This window comes from Mesoplodon densirostris, chromosome 11 (assembly GCF_025265405.1).
Source record: "Mesoplodon densirostris isolate mMesDen1 chromosome 11, mMesDen1 primary haplotype, whole genome shotgun sequence".
In the NCBI taxonomy this organism is placed as follows: domain Eukaryota; kingdom Metazoa; phylum Chordata; class Mammalia; order Artiodactyla; family Ziphiidae; genus Mesoplodon; species Mesoplodon densirostris.
The window spans coordinates 38,722,038-38,739,835 of NC_082671.1; the positions used below are offsets into that span (position 1 = coordinate 38,722,038).

The 17,798-nt window shown below is 40.5% G+C and overlaps 1 protein-coding gene across 1 annotated transcript in view; it reads right to left on the minus strand.

The window, feature by feature from the left end:
* Positions 1-17,798, minus strand: part of SRGAP1 (SLIT-ROBO Rho GTPase activating protein 1) — a 283,402-nt gene that overhangs the window by 13,587 nt on the left and 252,017 nt on the right. The window contains exons 16-19 of the mRNA XM_060112684.1: positions 15,361-15,466; positions 12,373-12,597; positions 9,817-9,896; positions 537-717 (exon numbers count right to left, since the gene is read on the minus strand). Coding sequence (XP_059968667.1) covers positions 537-717; positions 9,817-9,896; positions 12,373-12,597; positions 15,361-15,466 — 592 coding nt within the window. The remainder of the gene's footprint in view (positions 1-536; positions 718-9,816; positions 9,897-12,372; positions 12,598-15,360; positions 15,467-17,798) is intronic.

The following is a 17,798-nucleotide window of genomic DNA, read 5'->3' on the forward strand; positions in this document are numbered from 1 at the left end:
ACCCATTAGCAAGGTGAAGAACTGTGCCCAGCTCAGAAATTTTTGCTCTGTAATCCCTTCTTCTCTTTTCTCATGAGACCAAAGTCATTTTAAGAACACTAGCTGCTGGGCTTCCCTGGTGGCTCAGTGGTTAAGAATCCGCCTGCCAATGCAGGGGACAAGGGTTCAAGCCCTGGTCCGGGAAGATCCCATATGCCGCAGAACAGCTAAGCCCGTGTGCCACAACTACTGAGCCTGCTCTCTAGAGACTGTGAGCCACAATTACTGAGCCCGTGTGCCAGAACTACTGAAGCCCGCACACCTAGAGCCCATGCTGTGCAGCAAGAGAAGCCACCACAGTGAGAAGCCTGCGCACTGCAACTAAGAATAACCCCCGCTTGCCGAAACTAGAGAAAGCCCGCCCGCAGCAACTAAGTCCCAATGCAGCCAATAACTAACTAACTAACTAAGCAAACAAATAAATAAAGATATATATAAAAACAGTGGCTGGAGTCTTCTCTTGGGAGCGTCAAGTGATGGAAGTTGGGACTACTTACATATCCTGCACCACTATGTACTGGTGGGGCACAAGCCCGTCGATCCCATTGTGTCTTCCTTCCCACCAGTCCTCGGATGCGCGGTGATACAGCAGCAGGGAAGCACCCTTCTTGAAGGACAATTCTCTGGCAGACCGCCCAACATAGTCAAACTTGGCTATTGCTTCTATTGGCTCACATTCTACAAAGAACACACCAGAAGATGGTGAGGGCCAGGGTTCTCAGGAAGGCATGATACACTAACTGAGAGGTCTATATGAGGCTTTAGAAATAAACAAGGTCATTTTAATATCCAGACTGAACAAGGTAATAAATAAATCATCAAGACAATGAGAAAATGATGCTGTTAAAAGAGATACAGAAAAATATTCTCTTGCTGTCATCAGTTTTTCAGGCAAAGGAAAACTGAACATTAGATCTTAGTTTCCACAGCCTCTTACTAGAGATACCATGACAGTCTAATAAAAAAATATTTAAAGCTTTGCAATATGATATATAAGATCTCTCCTTGGTTGTAATATCCTCTGCAGCTCCAGTATTATCTTGACCAATATTATTTGATCAAGTTCCCTGGCAACATGTTAATACCATTTAGAACATGGAAGAATCGCTATCTCAGAACATTAAGAAGTTTATGCTTTATTTGCTTATTAAAAAAAAATCAAGTTTACAGAAATCACCACATTAAATACTATTTGAATACATTTAATTTCCTTATGTATTTTTTTGGGTACTATCAAATCTTGAAACTACTACCAACAGTAAAGACAACTTTATTTTTTCTAGTATCAAAAACAAATTCTGGATATCACCTGTGAAACAAGCATACCTACTCAAATGACCAGATTCAAAAAATATATCTTCTAGAGATAAAAAATATTCCAGGGAACAATGGTGAGTGAAAAAAGCCAACCTCAAAAAGTTACATATTGCATGATTCCATTTATATGGCATGCTTGAAATGACATAATAATTGAGATGGAGAATCGATTAGTGGTTGCCAGAGGTTGGGGTGGGGGGGAAGTGACGGAAGGAAACAGCTAAGGCTATTAAAGGGTAGCACGAAGGATCCTTGTGATGGAACTGTTCTTGATTTTGACTGTGGTTGTGATCACACAAATCTACACGTGTGATAAAACTGTACAGAACTAAGTAAACACATACACGAATGAGTGCATGTAAAACCGGTGAAGTGTGAAAATGGTGGAGGGAGTATATCAATATCAGTTTCCTGCTTGTAATATTATACTACAGTTATATAAAACGTTACCACTGGGGGAAACTGGGAGAAGGGTGTATGGCATCTCTCTGTTGCGTTTCTTACAACTGCATGTGAGTCTACAATGACCTCAAAATTAAAAGTTGAAAAAAGCTATCAAGCTCTGGGCCTAGAATTGGAATTTCAGCTCTATTCTAATTCTGACCACAAATATTAAAGGCAAATAAGAGGACAAACTACTCACAACAACTACAAGAGTTGCTTTTTGTGATCCAGCTTATTGCAAAAAGCCCTGAATCGGGGGCTTTATGATCCTATCTCCCCTCTCCCACTATCAACCCATCCTCATCCCTGCTACCAACAATAGGTGAGTAGGGCTTCCCTGGTGGCGCAGTGGTTAAGAATCTGCCTGCCAATGCAGGAGACACAGGTTCGAGCCCTGGTCTGGGAAGATCCCACATGACGCGGAGCAACTAAGCCCGTGTGCCATGACTACTGAGCCTACGTGCCACAACTACTGAAGCCCATGAGCCTAGAGCCCGTGCTCCACAACAAGAGAAGCCGCCACAATAAGCATGCGCACCACAACGAAGAGTAGCCCACACTCTCCACAACTAGAGAAGGCCTGCGCGCACCAATGAAGACCCAACGCAGCCAAAAATAAATAAAATAAATAAATTATAATAGGTGAGTAAACTGCTAATTAATAAGAAACAGAACAAAAAAGGGTCAGTACAAGTGGCATATGCTTAGAGAAATCTGTCTATGCAATGAACAATACCTCATTTGCTAAAAACTGAGCATGTATTACTTTCCAAATACTCTAGAATATATGCACACATAATAGATTAAAACCTGCCTGTCAAATATTTTGTAAGGAAATTTTATCTTCTATTTCCCTTGGTAACAAACCTTTCCATTTAAGAGTTTATTACTTCCCAAAGTTTACTGCAATATCTTCAATATCTGTTGCACTTATATGAAATAGCTGCACAGGAAATCCTTGGATAGCCAGCTAAACTTCTCACTTGATAAATTCAAACATCCTCTGGGATGGCAAGAGCATGAAAATCAACAAACATACTGAAAAAGCTTAGGGTTTACCTTATATGAAGGGCCTGGGTGAATTTCAGCTCTATGTTTAAAATAAAGACAAAAAAAAAAGCCCCATCTGTTTGCTAGTGGATAATGTTTAAGGTGAATAATATTTCATATGGCAGGACCACAACACTATGATCTGCACATAGTATACTTCTCAGCAAAGTAGGTGTAAAAATAATTTTAAAACAATAGTTTAAGTCCTTTAATAATCGATAACTTTTAGATCGTATGTTAGCACTCCGATATTCCATCCTAAAATTATATTTTAATAAAACAATAAATAGCAGCTTTATTAAATATCCACAAATCTGCTCACAGAGGAGGAAACAGAACTTTTATTCAAGGAGACTGACTTTATAGTCTGTTCTAAACTTGCACGTAAAGAATAAATCCTGCTTGAACTGAAATGACAGATGCCAGTTTTTTTTAACCCCAGTTCTCCCTGGGGAAGGGGTCCCCAACCCCCGGGCCACGGACCAGTACCTGTTAGGAACTGGGCGGCACAGCGGGAGGTGAGCGGCAGGCGAGCGAGCAAAGCTTCATCTGTACTTACATCTTCATCGCTCGTACTACCACCTGAGCTCCGCCTCCTGTCAGCATTACGGTGAGTTGTATAATGATTTCATTATACATTATAATGTAATAATAATAGAAATAAAGTGCACAATAAATGTAATGTGCTTGCATCATCCTGAAACTATTCCCCCGCCCCCGGTCTGTGGAAAAATTGTCTTCCACGAAACCGGTCCCTGGTGCCAAAAAGACTGAGAACCACTGCCCTGGGGGACAGAAATCAACCTGTCTGTGGTACAGGGGACACAAATAAACCTCCATAGAGGAGTGAAGTCATGCCAATGAACTCATGCCAAAAAGAGCTTCACGATATGTAGTTTGCAAATTCTTATGTGACACACCCAAATGTTTAAATTGTCTTACTGAAAAAAAGTGGAAAGATAACAGCATAACATAGCCTACAACCTATGTACCTGTCAAAGGGAAAAGAAGAGAGAACTATTAATATTCTTTAATGCCATTCAGTCTTACACGGTCAACACTGGCCAAGGGCGATTTAAGACTATTTAATAGATATATACATATTTTATCATAATTTCATCATCATGCCCTCTATGCTCATTATCTCTTTTTGTTTTTTGAAACAACTAGCAACAAGATTATCAGACTCTGCTTATATAATTCAAATGTAAAGACTTTATAAAAGAATGACCAGATGAATCAGAAGGACACTTTACTGGTAATCCTACTACATCAACGAGTAATTCTGAGCAATTTCATTATTTTGACTCTTTCTACTCCCATGAGAGAAATTTCACAGTCAAGTGTCAATCAATAAGCTACTTATACACATCTGAGTCTCATCATTGCAGAGCAAATCGATCTCAGGGTATGGAGACACACCATACCCCTTTCATATAGGGTCACACAGTCCTTTAAGGTCCTACACAGACTTTGTAGAATGCTACTGCTACCAATAACATTAATAAGGGTGAACACGATAACTTCACTTTCCTACAAGGCAATTATAATTTGGCGCAAAGGGAAAGAAAATTCAACAAAGCGGATTTTCTGACCGCCTGGTGCTATCAAGTCTTATATTTCCATTTCTTGTCATTTTATACAAAGTGCTAGTACATCACACTACCCCTTTGTGACCTTGCTGTCCCTGACACTTTCTCTCCTAGCTCTGTTACCCACTGCCCTTGTGGATGACGATTTTGTTCTGTGACAGCCTGTCTTTTGGAAACAAAAGCTACTCTTCTCTAGTGATACCATGACAGAGAAAAGAAAATACAATACCTAGATGATCAAAAAGACAATCAATACTCTAGTTAATTTAGTTACAGGACTTTAGAGTCTGGCTGCAGGCAAGGGTATCTGTCCTTTGTAAGCAATGCTTTTCTTTCCAGTAAAATCAGGTGAACATGATCAAAATATTATCTCAAACACAGAGCCCTCAGCAAAGCTGCTCTTTTGTAGCCAAGAGGTAAGAACAACTGACAGATGGTGCGGTGGTGAGACAGATGCTTGGAAAGAGAGATGGCTGGGGCTTTGTCTTGGGCTTTTCCTGCCACTGGGGCAAGCAAGGAAACACTCAGAGAAGTCATCAGTGAAAAAGGAATGAATCACAAAGAAACACAGAAACTCAAGACAAAAGAATGGAGAGTGGCAGAGGGAGGGCTCAGAGACTTTCAGAAGCAATACCACAGAAATAGAAGCTCTCACTTTAAAGAGTTTCTTCTAACTTAAGTTCTAAAAATGTCAATTTATCCTACTTTTAAAAACACAAGGGCTTCCCTGGTGGCACAGTTGAGAATCCGCCTGCCAATGCAGGGGACACGGGTTCAAGCCCTGGTCCGGGAAGATCCCACATGCCGTGGAGCAACTTAGCCCGTGCACCACGACTACTGAGCCTGTGCTCTAGAGCCCATGAGCCACAACTACTGAGCCTGCGTGCTGCAACTACTGAAGCCCGCATGCCTAGAGCCCGTGCTCCGTAGCAAGAGAAGCCACTGCAATGAGAAGCCTGTGCACTGCAACAAAGAGTAACCCCAGCTCTCCACAACTAGAGAAAGCCCGTGTGCAGCAACGAAGACCCAACACAGCCAAAAATAAATAAATAAAATAAATAAATAAATAAATATATATTAAAAAAACACAAACTTTTTTTTTTTTTAAAGCAGAGGGTGGACCTAGACACCCTGATAACCTTCCTGCTGAAATCAACTAAAAATGCTGGATTAAAAAAAAAGTCTTTGTAATCACATTAATTATGACCGTGAGGAATACTAAAGACCAAAAACCTGATGAATGTGGGAACCCACCAAGGTAAACAGAACACTAGAATATGTTAAGTCAGAGTTTGCCTGGAGGGAATTTTCCCTGCCTGGTTAACTTAAACTTTATTCTGCACAAAAGACTAGGTCCAGGGGCTGCCCAGTGTGGAGAATCTAAGCCCCACCAAAGGATCAAACTCTCTCTGTCACAGTGGACTTCTAGTTCTGAAATCTTCCTCCCTTCTCACTCTCCATACTTCTCCATAGATGTAACCACTCCAACTTTGGACCTAAGGAAATAATCTATCTCAAGCCCTGGGAAACAAATCACCTTAGAGAATCCCAACCACATTTCAGTCCTCTGGCAGGTTTGCAGTTTAAGTTCACACTACCTGGGTGGCCTGAAAAAATCTCAGACTAAAAATCTAATGTGGTCCCAAGCTGGTTATGCACCAGGCAGAAGTAAATGAAAACCCTCTCTGGAGGGACATACCTTCAACTCAACATAAAGGAATTCCATGAAGTTCTAAGAAATATGTAAAAAATTTATAAAACACACTGGAAATAAGATTCAATGAGCAAAAGCCGACAAAAAACAAATCCAGGAAGACTTCAGCTATTAGCATGATTAGACACGTAATCTAAAACAATGGAAAGGATTAATATTATAAGTAAAGAGCAAATGACCAAGCAGATATGAAAGTAAACTGAACAGAACTTGTAGAAAAAAAATTAAAAATAAAAACACAGTGAATGGGTTTAAAGCAGATTAGTCACAGCTAAAGAGAGAATAAAAGGATTATGCATACAGCTAAAGAGGTACTAAGAAAATGACAGTTTTATATGTTCACATTAAAAAAGTGTCAGGGCCTCCCTGGTGGCGCAGTGGTTGAGAGTCCGCCTGCCGATGCAGGGGATACGGGTTCGTGCCCCGATCTGGGAGGATCCCATATGCCGCGGAGCGGCTGGGCCCGTGAGCCATGGCCGCTGGGCCTGCGCATCCGGAGCCTGTGCTCCGCAACGGGAGAGGCCACAACAGTGAGAGGCCCGCATACCGCAAAAAGAAAAAAAAAAAAAAAAAAAAAAGTGTCAAAAAGTAATGTTAAATATTAAACTTAAGAAGTTAGAAAGAGAAAAAAATGATCACTACAGAGAAAAGTATAAAAGTTTATTGGGAGACATTAAGTAACTAGAAAGGTGTTTGTGGACTGGAAGACTGAGTATTATAAAAATATCAATTTTTTTCATATTAATATATGTAGGATCAGTGCAGTTGCAGACCAAACCTCAACAGATTTTTAGGTTTTTTTCCTTGTTTGTTTCAAGAACTTGAAAAACTGAGTTTAAAATATAAGTAAAAAAGGCCAAGAATTGTTAAGAGGAACAAATTCAGAGGTCTTGATTTGCCAAATATTAAGATTTATTAAAAGTTATCAAAATTAAGACAGGGGTGCAGGGATAGACAAGTGGACCCATGGAAAAGAACAGAGTCCAGAAACGGACTCATGCAGAGATGACACTTGGTTTATGATAAAGGTGTGGAGCAGTAGAGAAAGGACAATTAAGGCTGGGACAGTGGGGACAACTGTGCATCCAAATGGAGGAAAAAAGGAACAAATCCCTACCTCACACCATACCTCCAAATAAATTCCTGGTAGAATTAAGACCTGTGTGTGAAAAACAAAACCTGAAAGGATTTAGCAGGGAATATGGAAGAACTTCTTCATTAACCTCAGGGCACAGGATTTCTTAAAAGAGATGCAAAGTGAAACAACCATGAAGGAAAAGACTGGTAAATTCAGTGCCTTTAAAATTAAGATTCTCTGTTTGGCAAAAGACACAATAAGCACATGAGAGACAAGCTACAGAGCAGAAGATATTTGCAAATCATATATCCATTTGACCTGATCCAGACTCACAAAGACCTCTTATTAATAAGAAAAAAACAAAGCCAAACTAAACTAAACTAAGCAAAAAAAAGCCCAGAGAAAATAATAGTGGGCAAGTAGGTCCTAAATGGGCAAAAGATAGGAATTTCACAAAGAAGAAATCTAAACATACAAAAATTAGTACATCTGTATTAACCATGCTTTTCATTTTCTGTAGTGTGACCTCTGAGGCCTTGCTGCCCCTGGAGGGACTGTCCTTCCTAGGGTTAGCCAATTCCTAGGGACGGTAAACAACTCACCTGGAATGTGTTTGCAAATACAAACCAACCAATCCAGAGCCTATATCCCAACCACCTCCTCCCTGGGGCTCTCACACTTTGGGCCACTATCTGTCTGCCCCAATCACTTCAGAGCCAGGTACCAGACAACCAGAGACAGCCCCAGAGCCCACTGAAATTATTCAAACTAGGCAATCCTAACCCTGCTTACGCTGCCTCTCCTGTTCCTTTCTGTGGAAACCACAATAAAAGCTCTTACCCAGTTGTTCCTCTCCCTCTGCCTCCTGACTGACCCTGGTGCTTTCCTTGGCCCCCTGAGGTGTGATGTGTCCCTTCCTCTTAGGAAATATGGGTATCAAATTATCTTTCCAATGGCGATCATCTCCCAATCTGCTGGCCTTAACATACCTCAAATTTTCTATTAATACACTATATTTTAAAACAACATCTTCATCAGTAATCAGAGAAATGCAAATTAAAATCACAATGAGAGGGGCCTCCCTGGTGGCGCAGTGGTTGAGAGTCCGCTTGCCGATGCAGGGGATACGGGTTCGTGCCCCGGTCTGGGAGGATCCCATATGCCGCGGAGCGGCTGGGCCCGTGAGCCATGGCCGCTGGGCCTGCGCATCCGGAGCCTGTGCTCCGCAACGGGAGAGGCCACAACAGTGAGAGGCCCACATACCGCAAAAAGAAAAAAAAAAAAAAATCACAATGAGATGCCATTACACACTGACAATATTGGCAAAGATTACAATATTTCATAAAGTCAAGTGTTGGTACTTCCCTGGTGGTCCAGTGGTAAAGAGTCCACCTTCCAATGCAGGGGACACAGGTTTGATCCTTGGTCAGAGAACTAAGATCCCACATGCTGCGGGTCAACTAAACCCATGGGCTACAACTACTGAACTCACTCACCTCAATGAGAGAGCCCGTGTGCCGCAAACGACAGAGCCCACGCATTCTGGAGCCTGTGCGCCACAACTAGAGAGAGAAAACCTGCATGCCACAACTAGAGAGAAGCCCCAGTGCTGCAACGAAGAGACCACGCGCCGCAATGAAAGATCCCGCATGCCTCAACGAAGATCCCGTGTGCCACAACTAAGACCCGACGCAGCCAAAAAAAATCAAGTGTTGATGACTATGTACAACTGAAAGGCTGCGACACTGCTGGTGGGAGTGGATATCCTCAAAACCATTTTCAGGGCCTCCCTGGTGGCGCAGTGGTTGAGAGTCCGCCTGCCGATGCCGGGGACACGGGTTCGTGCCCCGGTCCGGGAAGATCCCACATGCCGCGGAGCAGCTGGGCCCGTGAGCCATGGCCGCTGGGCCTGCGTGTCCGGAGCCTGTGCTCCGCAACGGGAGAGGCCACAACAGTGAGAGGCCCGCGTACCGCAAAAAAAAAAAAAAAAAAAAACCATTTTCAAAAATAGTTCGGCAGTATGTAGTACAGTTGAAGACATGCTACTCCTACGTGTGTATATCCTAGAGAAACTCTACATTTGCAGTAGGATACATGTTCAAAATATTCATGGGTGCACTGTTTTTACTGGCAAAAAACAGAAAACACCTCACGTATTCATCAATAATAAAATAAATACAAGGGAATATAGGTAAATAAATTATTATAACTTCATGCAACAATGGATGAATTTCAGAAACATAATACTGAGTAGAAAAAAAATCATGAAAAATATATACATATGATTCCATTCATGAGAAGTTCAAGAAAATAGAAAATGAAACAATAAATCACTTAAAAGCACATAGAGTGGTTACCCTGGAGGGGTAAAGAAGGCAATGGGTTCAGGAAAGTGCAAAGGTAATGATACCTTTTTCTTAAACTTGGTGGTGGTTCCACAAGTGTTCATTGTAATGTTATTCTTTGCACTTTACACATATTTAGTAAGCATTCTTTTGTAGCTACTGAATTCTTAATATAAGCAATTCTTAAAAAATGGATATAAAGACTAATTTTATAGTAGCATGGGCACAAGTGCATACCGTCTTCACTGGTGTGGGGCTCTGTACCAGCGTCCTGATCCACTTCCTCCAATGTACCGTGCTCACTGTATGGGCTGTCGCTGAGGAGCGAAAATAGAAATTCATATGAAGCCAAAGTGGAAAGCATTTCAAAGATGAACAATTGCTACTGTAAAAAAAAAAAACAACAAGACTTTGGAATGGCAAAGGAGTTACTGGACAGCCTTTCAGGGGAATGCTGGAGCCTCTAGGATTCTCTAATCCTATGGGAGTGTATGTACCTTCATCTTTGACACATTACAAATCTGTAAAGACAAAATTAACTTGTAGGAAATTGATAGCATTACAAATAATTCTTATCCATAAAAATGAAAATTTATTGAATTCTAGTGGAATATGATTATTGCCCCATGGATACACCAGTTTTTGCAAATTCATTTCAATATTCCCTATGCGTAAAAATAGATGGCTCTTCGGTTTCTGCTTTGAATTGATTGTAGTATCTTTTTTTATCTTTTCTACACACATGCTCATTTCTGTATCTGAGAGTCAGATTTTATCCTTTAACATTACCACTATCTCTTCTCAAATGTATGCTGATAAATGGAATGCAATGGTTACAAATACAAACCTGACATTACTGTAAAAGCCCATTTATATTGCTGGCATTGGGGGACAAGGATGACCACTATATTACTGACTTTCTGTTTAAAATGAGCGATACCCATAAAAAACACTATGTATGGGAGAAGGACATAATCAAGCACGTGTTACTGGCTGCAAGACTCTTTATTATGGGGCTTTTACACTGTTTGTAAAAATGGAGCAACCACAAAAGTTCTAGAATACAACGCATCAAATAATATCGACCAGACATCCACATACTTGCTCTGTGATAAAATGAACAAGACAACAGAACTTACTGACATAGCTCTGAATAATTGGAAATACTAAACATGACTGACATTGGCCTTGAAACAAATACAGCTAGGAAAATAAAATTCTGAATCTCACCAGGGCTGAGTTTTATTCATTTATCTTCCCAGAGCCAAGCTTAGTCAGTATGTACATGTAGTAAGTGCTCAAGTAAATATTTTAAAATTGAATTTCACAAACAATTGCTAGATATACTATAAAACTAGAATCTATCATGCTTTATTGTTAATTTAGCAGTACTTGTGGAAATAGTCAACTCTCAATTTTCTTAAGGCATAGGATCATCTGTGGTTTAAGAATATACTATGGTTTCAGTAAAAAAGAAGTGTACTCTGAGTTATTTAGATCTTTCAGCTACTTATTCTACTTCTACTTAATCTCCAGGAAGGCAGTGGGAAACAAAGTGTCCTGAGGAGGGTCCAGAATGAAGGACTTAGAGAAATTTATTTCCAGCTTCTCCTTAGTCTGAGCCGCACAAAGCAGTTTCCGAGGTAGGCTGGGAGGCAGCTGCTGAGTGGGAAGACTCGTGTGGACTTTGGAATCAGACAAGACTTGGGCTGCATCCAGTAACCACTAGCCATTGGACAGGCTCCTTGGCCTCTCTTAACTTACTTGGTAGAGTGGTGGTGAGGAATAAAAGAGATCATATGCACTGAGAAGCTGGCACCCGGTAGGGGCTCAAGGAGTCAAAACCACTTTAATTGTATATGATTTCTTAGAAGCTAGCACTCATATATCAAATAGTGAACATAAACATTTTAGGGTTCCTTACCTTTGGGATTGTTCAACTGACTATACCCCTCATTTTTATACTTCATTGGGAGGTGACTACAATGCCATATTAAAACATTTTTATCCCAACAACATAATAATAAATTTGCTCAAAGTGACCATAACTGGTTAGGATAACATTTATTGGTAAGAATGAAAATGAAAATAAGTAAGAGTGAAAACACATTTGGTTGACAGCGCTTCTTTTAAATGAGAATTTTGAAATTCTTTATATAGAATCAAAACTATTTAGGAATAAAAATGAAATCTGTCAATGCAATCAGTTATCTTTTCTTGATATAATAGTAAAAATTAACACAGCTCTATAGATCAAAACCATTCTCTACGAAAGTCATGATAGGATGGATATATCTATAAAGATGTCATGCTTGGGGAAAAGAGAGGGATGAATATGAAATTCCATAATAAGAAGCCAGTGTTGTCATGGATTTTATTTTATTTTATTTTATTTTTATTTTTTATTTTTTTATTTTTTATTTTTTTTTTGCTGTACGCGGGCCTCTCACTGCTGTGGCCTCTCCCGTTGCGGAGCACAGGCTCCGGACACACAGGCTCCGCGGCCATGGCTCGCGGGCCCAGCCGCTCCGCGGCATGTGGGATCCTCCCAGACCGGGGCACGAACCCGTGTCCCCTGCATCGGCAGGCGGACTCTCAACCACTGCGCCATCAGGGAGGCCCTGTCATGGATTTTAGTATTCTAATGTATCTCAAGTGTTCTTGGGGCTGCTTCTTTTTTTTTTTAAATTGGAAGCACTGGCAGCTTATAGTCGGTTCTTTTTCTTAATTAAGTCGATATCTGTACTTCCATAATTCTTCCAGGGGGATAAGGACTAAAATTCTTGGACTTACCAATAGTCATCTCCAGCCATACATTTCTCATAAACAGGGCCATCCAGCTCTTTAGCATCTGGGAAAATAGTCTCATGGTGGATGATGATGGTTTTGACAATCTCATTCACATGAGCCTGGCAGGACACTTGATCCTGTATTTCTGGGACAGGCATCAATGTGGGTCCAAAGCAAATGGCCAGGTTATAAGGGTCCATCATGTTCTCATCACTGTACTGTGAAAGACTACAAAAAGAAGCAAGAAAGGAGTTAACATGAGAAGAAAAGAAAATCAATGTTTAATAAGATACTTCCTCTTCTAAAAATACCGATCTAAAATATTTTATTTGGTTTTTCTTATTAGAATAAAATGATATTCCATCCTACTTTAAGGTGGCTCAGCAAATTCCAAAGAAAGTAAAGGGACTTAACAACCTTTCAACTTGGTAGAAACTGAAAGGGGAACATAAATCCTGCTTGCTTAAGTGGTATTTTTTAAAGCCACAGGGAGTTTAAGATCATCTCTACTACAATGGAGACAAGGATCAAGTATATGAGTTTCATTTGTAAACATTATGGTCAGGCTGTAAATGCTGCTCAAGTAAACCTGGGAGGGGCGGCGGTGATCTCTATAAAGCTTTACGGAGATCTTTAAAACTGTTCTCCAACGAACCAAAAACATTTCAGATTTCAGTTTTTTCCCATAAATCTTGAGGAGAGTCTGGAGGAAAACAAATCACCTTTTCTTTGTACCCACTGAGAGAAAGCAAGCAACTCCAGGCTTTGTAATTTGCTTTTGGGTAAGACTACCAACACTAGGTGACAACCAGTGTCATAAAACACACAAGTGCAAGAGAAGGGGAAAAGAATCCTCAATTCTTGTATTCCATTTAAAGCTGGTAAACTACAAACTCTGAGGACATTTCCAGTTGTCTAGTACTCATTTCTAAATTCAATCCAATGGCTATTTGTGAGATATTTTCCACAGGTGACTGAAAATAAGTCAGCTCTTTACTGCTATGCCTCGTAACACATGGGCAAGGTGCTGCTCCAGGGAGAATCTAGAGAATCTATCTTTCAGTGTATAGAATGTCAACATTGAAAGGAAATGTAAAATCCAGGTGAACAGATGACAAATGGAAGGAGAAAAAAAGAGACTCTATGTTTGTGAGATGTTGACAGACACAAAGAAACTGAGATACCATGTGACATGATACTTTACCCTGTTTTGGAAATAAGATAGCCTAGAAAGTGGAAAATACAAAAGCACGATTTCCACAGGTAACATATGTCTTTCTCTTCTGCCATTTCTCAAACATAAAATCTTAAAAACAGTTCACAAATAACAGCCAATGATCATGTTACAGATCATCTTGAAAATGAATGCAGGAAGGAAAAGTGAGATTCAGAATAAGAATGGTCTGATTTTCAAAAGACCCACTTAAGCTCAATGGGGAGAGTCACAGTCTTTCTGGGTCTTTAATTTTGTGCTGGCTTGAAGAGCAAAAACTTAACATAAAAATGTTAAATACATGTTTTGATTTTACAATTAAAAGAGAATAGTTTCTTTTCCCAAAATTCCTGTCCCAAGCATCCTATCCTAGAGGCTGGGCCTTGCCTCTGCATGAAGGCAGATGCAGGGGGCCAAGGGGCATCTTTGGGCAGAAATGCTGGAAGCAATGCCAACCATCTGACTAATGGCACGGTGGCCATTCTGTTGAGATACACAGTGAATTAGATTCAGGTTTTGAGAACTTTCTTGATTCATGGTCAGTCTGCTTTCCTAATCCATTGTGGTTTATTCGTTCACAGTTGGTTTCGCTCAGGTGTATCAGGAAAATTTGGTAGGGACAGCATGGAGAGGACCAGCAGGAATGCAAGGTGCTCCATGTTGGGGAAGGAGAGGCACATGCAATTAAAGGTGCAGATGGCAAACCTTCAGAGTTTTACAACTGCCTGGGTGACTTGGCTTATTTAAAGGTAAAAATTTACAGGATGTATTTAACCTAAAATAGTTTATACCCATCTCTCTAGATACTGCTAATTTCCAGGGGTGACTTCTGTACAAATGTCACTTGTGAATGCTTTAGCTCCATTCTGTATGGTTCCTTGCCAGCATTTCCCTATTTTAGGATACTTGGCATGCAGGGGGTCAGCCTGAATAGGTATGACTTCAGGAAGAGTTAGCAGGGTTATAATAAATCCCCATGGCTTTTAAGAACTTAAAATTTCCAATGAAATAGAGAAGAGAAAATATCCTAATTTTAAGAAAGGAGAATTCACGCTGGAGTGAGAAAGCATTTCCCCAAGCTTACTCTGCCTGGATTTTTAATTTCCAGTTATTTAACTGAAACACTGAAGTGCAAGGGGGCTCTTAGATAGGACCTGGGGAAGATGTTCTTATAATGGAGCCCATGTATCTACAAGTGACACAACCGAAAATCAAGTTGCCTACATTAAAAGAGTAAAGTTTCCTTGAAAATAATGCAGTGATTTTTAAGATTTCTGTTACATTGTTTTAGAAATATCATCTTTTTGACAAGGTCTCATTATAGTGAATTTGCAGAAAATTCTTTTTTGGATTTGTGTATAAATCTCACCTACACTTTCCCTCCTTCCCTGACTACAGCTTTAAAAATCACAGAAATTTTCTGCAGTGAGCAGGTGGTTTACATCATTTTAACAAAACATTTATGACATTGGCTTTGGATGGAAGTTGGAAAAACACGTAATTCACTGAAAAGTGCTCTTTTTTAGTAATACTTGTATATTTTTGCAATTATGGCCACAGTTCCTGCATCTGGTGACAAGGCTTATTTAAGGTAGGTCACACAATGACTTTGATCTGCTGAGGAAAAATGCACCTTCAGTCTCTATTCAATCATTTCCTCTTCAACTCTGCTGATAAATGGAACCCAATGTACATGCTACAGAATCCAAGAACAGAGAACTCAGAGGGGTGCAAATGGAATTAAGATGAGCATTTTGGCAGAGAATTATGGTACTTACTGATTGAGGAAGGCAAAGAGGTACCTCATCACTATAAGGACCGACCTGGGCAAGGTCAGGAGGAGTTTGCGGATGTGAAGCGCCCTCTCATAGAGATTATCTATTCCTATAGACAGAAGAGCACATGATCAGGATGCTTTCAATGGCCACATTTAAAGCAGAACGCTCTAGCACCCAAATTTCAGGTACATATTTGAACATAAGCAATACTTTGCCTTTGGGTGAGATGCAGTCGTAACCAATAAAGCAAATAAGTGATCAGCTTGGGTGTACCACCATTTCCGAGGGTGTCTCCTCTGACCCATCACTGTTTTCTGATTTCCGTGGTCTTGGCCTTTAGCAACTTAGAGCCTTCTGAATTTAAAAATCATTTTTCACTTGCTGCTGTTTCTACATTTTGCATCTGATATGGTTTAAACTCCTTTTTGCTGCATGTTAACTCAGGTAACTTTTTTGGGACATGACACCTCTCCCTCTCCATGATTCATTAATTCATCATATATTTGTCTTTTACTATTATTCAGGCAATGTGCCAGGTTTTGAATCTCCTCTTCCTCAAAACTATCCAAATATTTTATTTATATGACCTTTTACCTTGTATTATATTATTTCATCAAATTTTAAAAATAAATATTTTAGGAGAGCCCTACTAGGTTTCAAGCACTAAGTTAGGCATTAGAAATACCTTAGTGATATGATTCCTGCTCTCACAGAACTTTTGCCCTGGTGTTTATAGTTATATATTTCCTTATCCTGTTTTCCCTGTGGGATGGTGAGCTCCCTGAAAAGAAGGTGACCTTGGACTTCCTAGTATTATTTTACCTCTTTATTAGGAATGTAAATTGTCCAAAGCTTCTCAATACTAAAGTGTTGTGAATAACAGCAAAAAGGTTAGTGCTAATAATCCATTTTCTGTATACTGGTCTACATTTTACAACGCATTTTCACATTTGTTATCTAATTTAATGCAAAAAACAATACAGTGGCATAGGCAGGGCAGGCACTAGCATCGCCATTCAATGGATTAGCAGAATGAGCACTGGGTAAGTGGCTTACCCGAGGTCAGCTGGCTAGAAAGGTGGAACTAGAATTAGAAACTGTTTTCTTTTTTTTCGGGTATGCGGGCCTCTCACTGACGTGGCCTCTCCCATTGCGGAGCACAGGCTCCGGACGCGCAGGCTCAGCGGCCATGGCTCACGGGCCCAGCCGCTCCGCAGCATGTGGGATCTTCCCAGACTGGGGCACGAACCCGTGTCCCCTGCATCGGCAGGCGGACTCTTAACCACTGCGCCACCAGGGAAGCCCTAGAAACTGTTTTCTATTTCATAAGTCTGGCTATCTTTCTTGGATTTCAAAGTACCTTTATAAAGTATAACTTTAAAAAAAATTATTTATTTTTGGCTGCATTGGGTCTTCGTCACTGCACGCAGGCTTTCTCTAGTTGCGGCAAGCAGGGGCTACTCTTCGTTGCGGTGCACAGGCTTCTCATTGCAGTGGCTCCTCTTGTTGTGGAGCACAGGCTCTAGGCGCACCGGCTTCAGTAGTTGTGGCTCCCGGGGTCTAGAGCACAGGCTCAGTAGTTGTGGCACACGGGCTTAGTTGCTCCGCGGCATGTGGGATCTTCCTGGACCAGGGATCGAACCCATGTCCCCTGCACTGGCAGGTGGATTCTTAACCACTGTGCCACCAGGGAAGTCCCTATAAAGTATAACTTTGAAGATATCCAATAAGCATACATTTGAGAAAAATATTTCAGACTATTTCAAAAACATTTTGAAGCTTACTATGATTTAATGTTACTACACTGTTCTTAATTGCTCTTGAGATAATCATATATCCTACCTGAAAATCTCAGGCCTCAGCTTCTACCACTACAGCCAATTGATTCTCCTCCCACTTCTCAGGTTTTTGGACCCTCTCCCATCCATGAATGTGGTTATCCTTTAAGGATCTCTACTTGGTTCTCTTCCATGGCAACCTCATCCAGTCTCAAGGTTAGGACCATCACGTCTATGAAGATGGTATCTTTGCTTCATTTTTCTCCCTTGTCTGGGACATAAGTCCTATTGTTTTTACCACTGGATATCTCACTGCTAACTTCCTAACTGAAGTCTTTATTATTTCTAACTTGGACCATCATAATACTCTCTTAACTCAAGTTTCCCTTTCTAATTCCTCTTAAACCAGCAGTTCTTAACCTTGACTTGGAATCACTTGGGAAGATTTTATTAAAAGGCTGATGCCTGAGATTCTTTTATGCGGCCAAGGTTGAGAACCACTGCCTGAATTACTCATGCCAAGCCTCATTTCCCTGGAATCCTGAGTGCTGACTCCAGCTGCTTTCCACTTATTATCAAACCACCATGTTAATAAGGTATTTTATTTTTTCATTTATTTTCCACAGGTGAAAAGATGGGGAAAAAATATTAGGAATATTC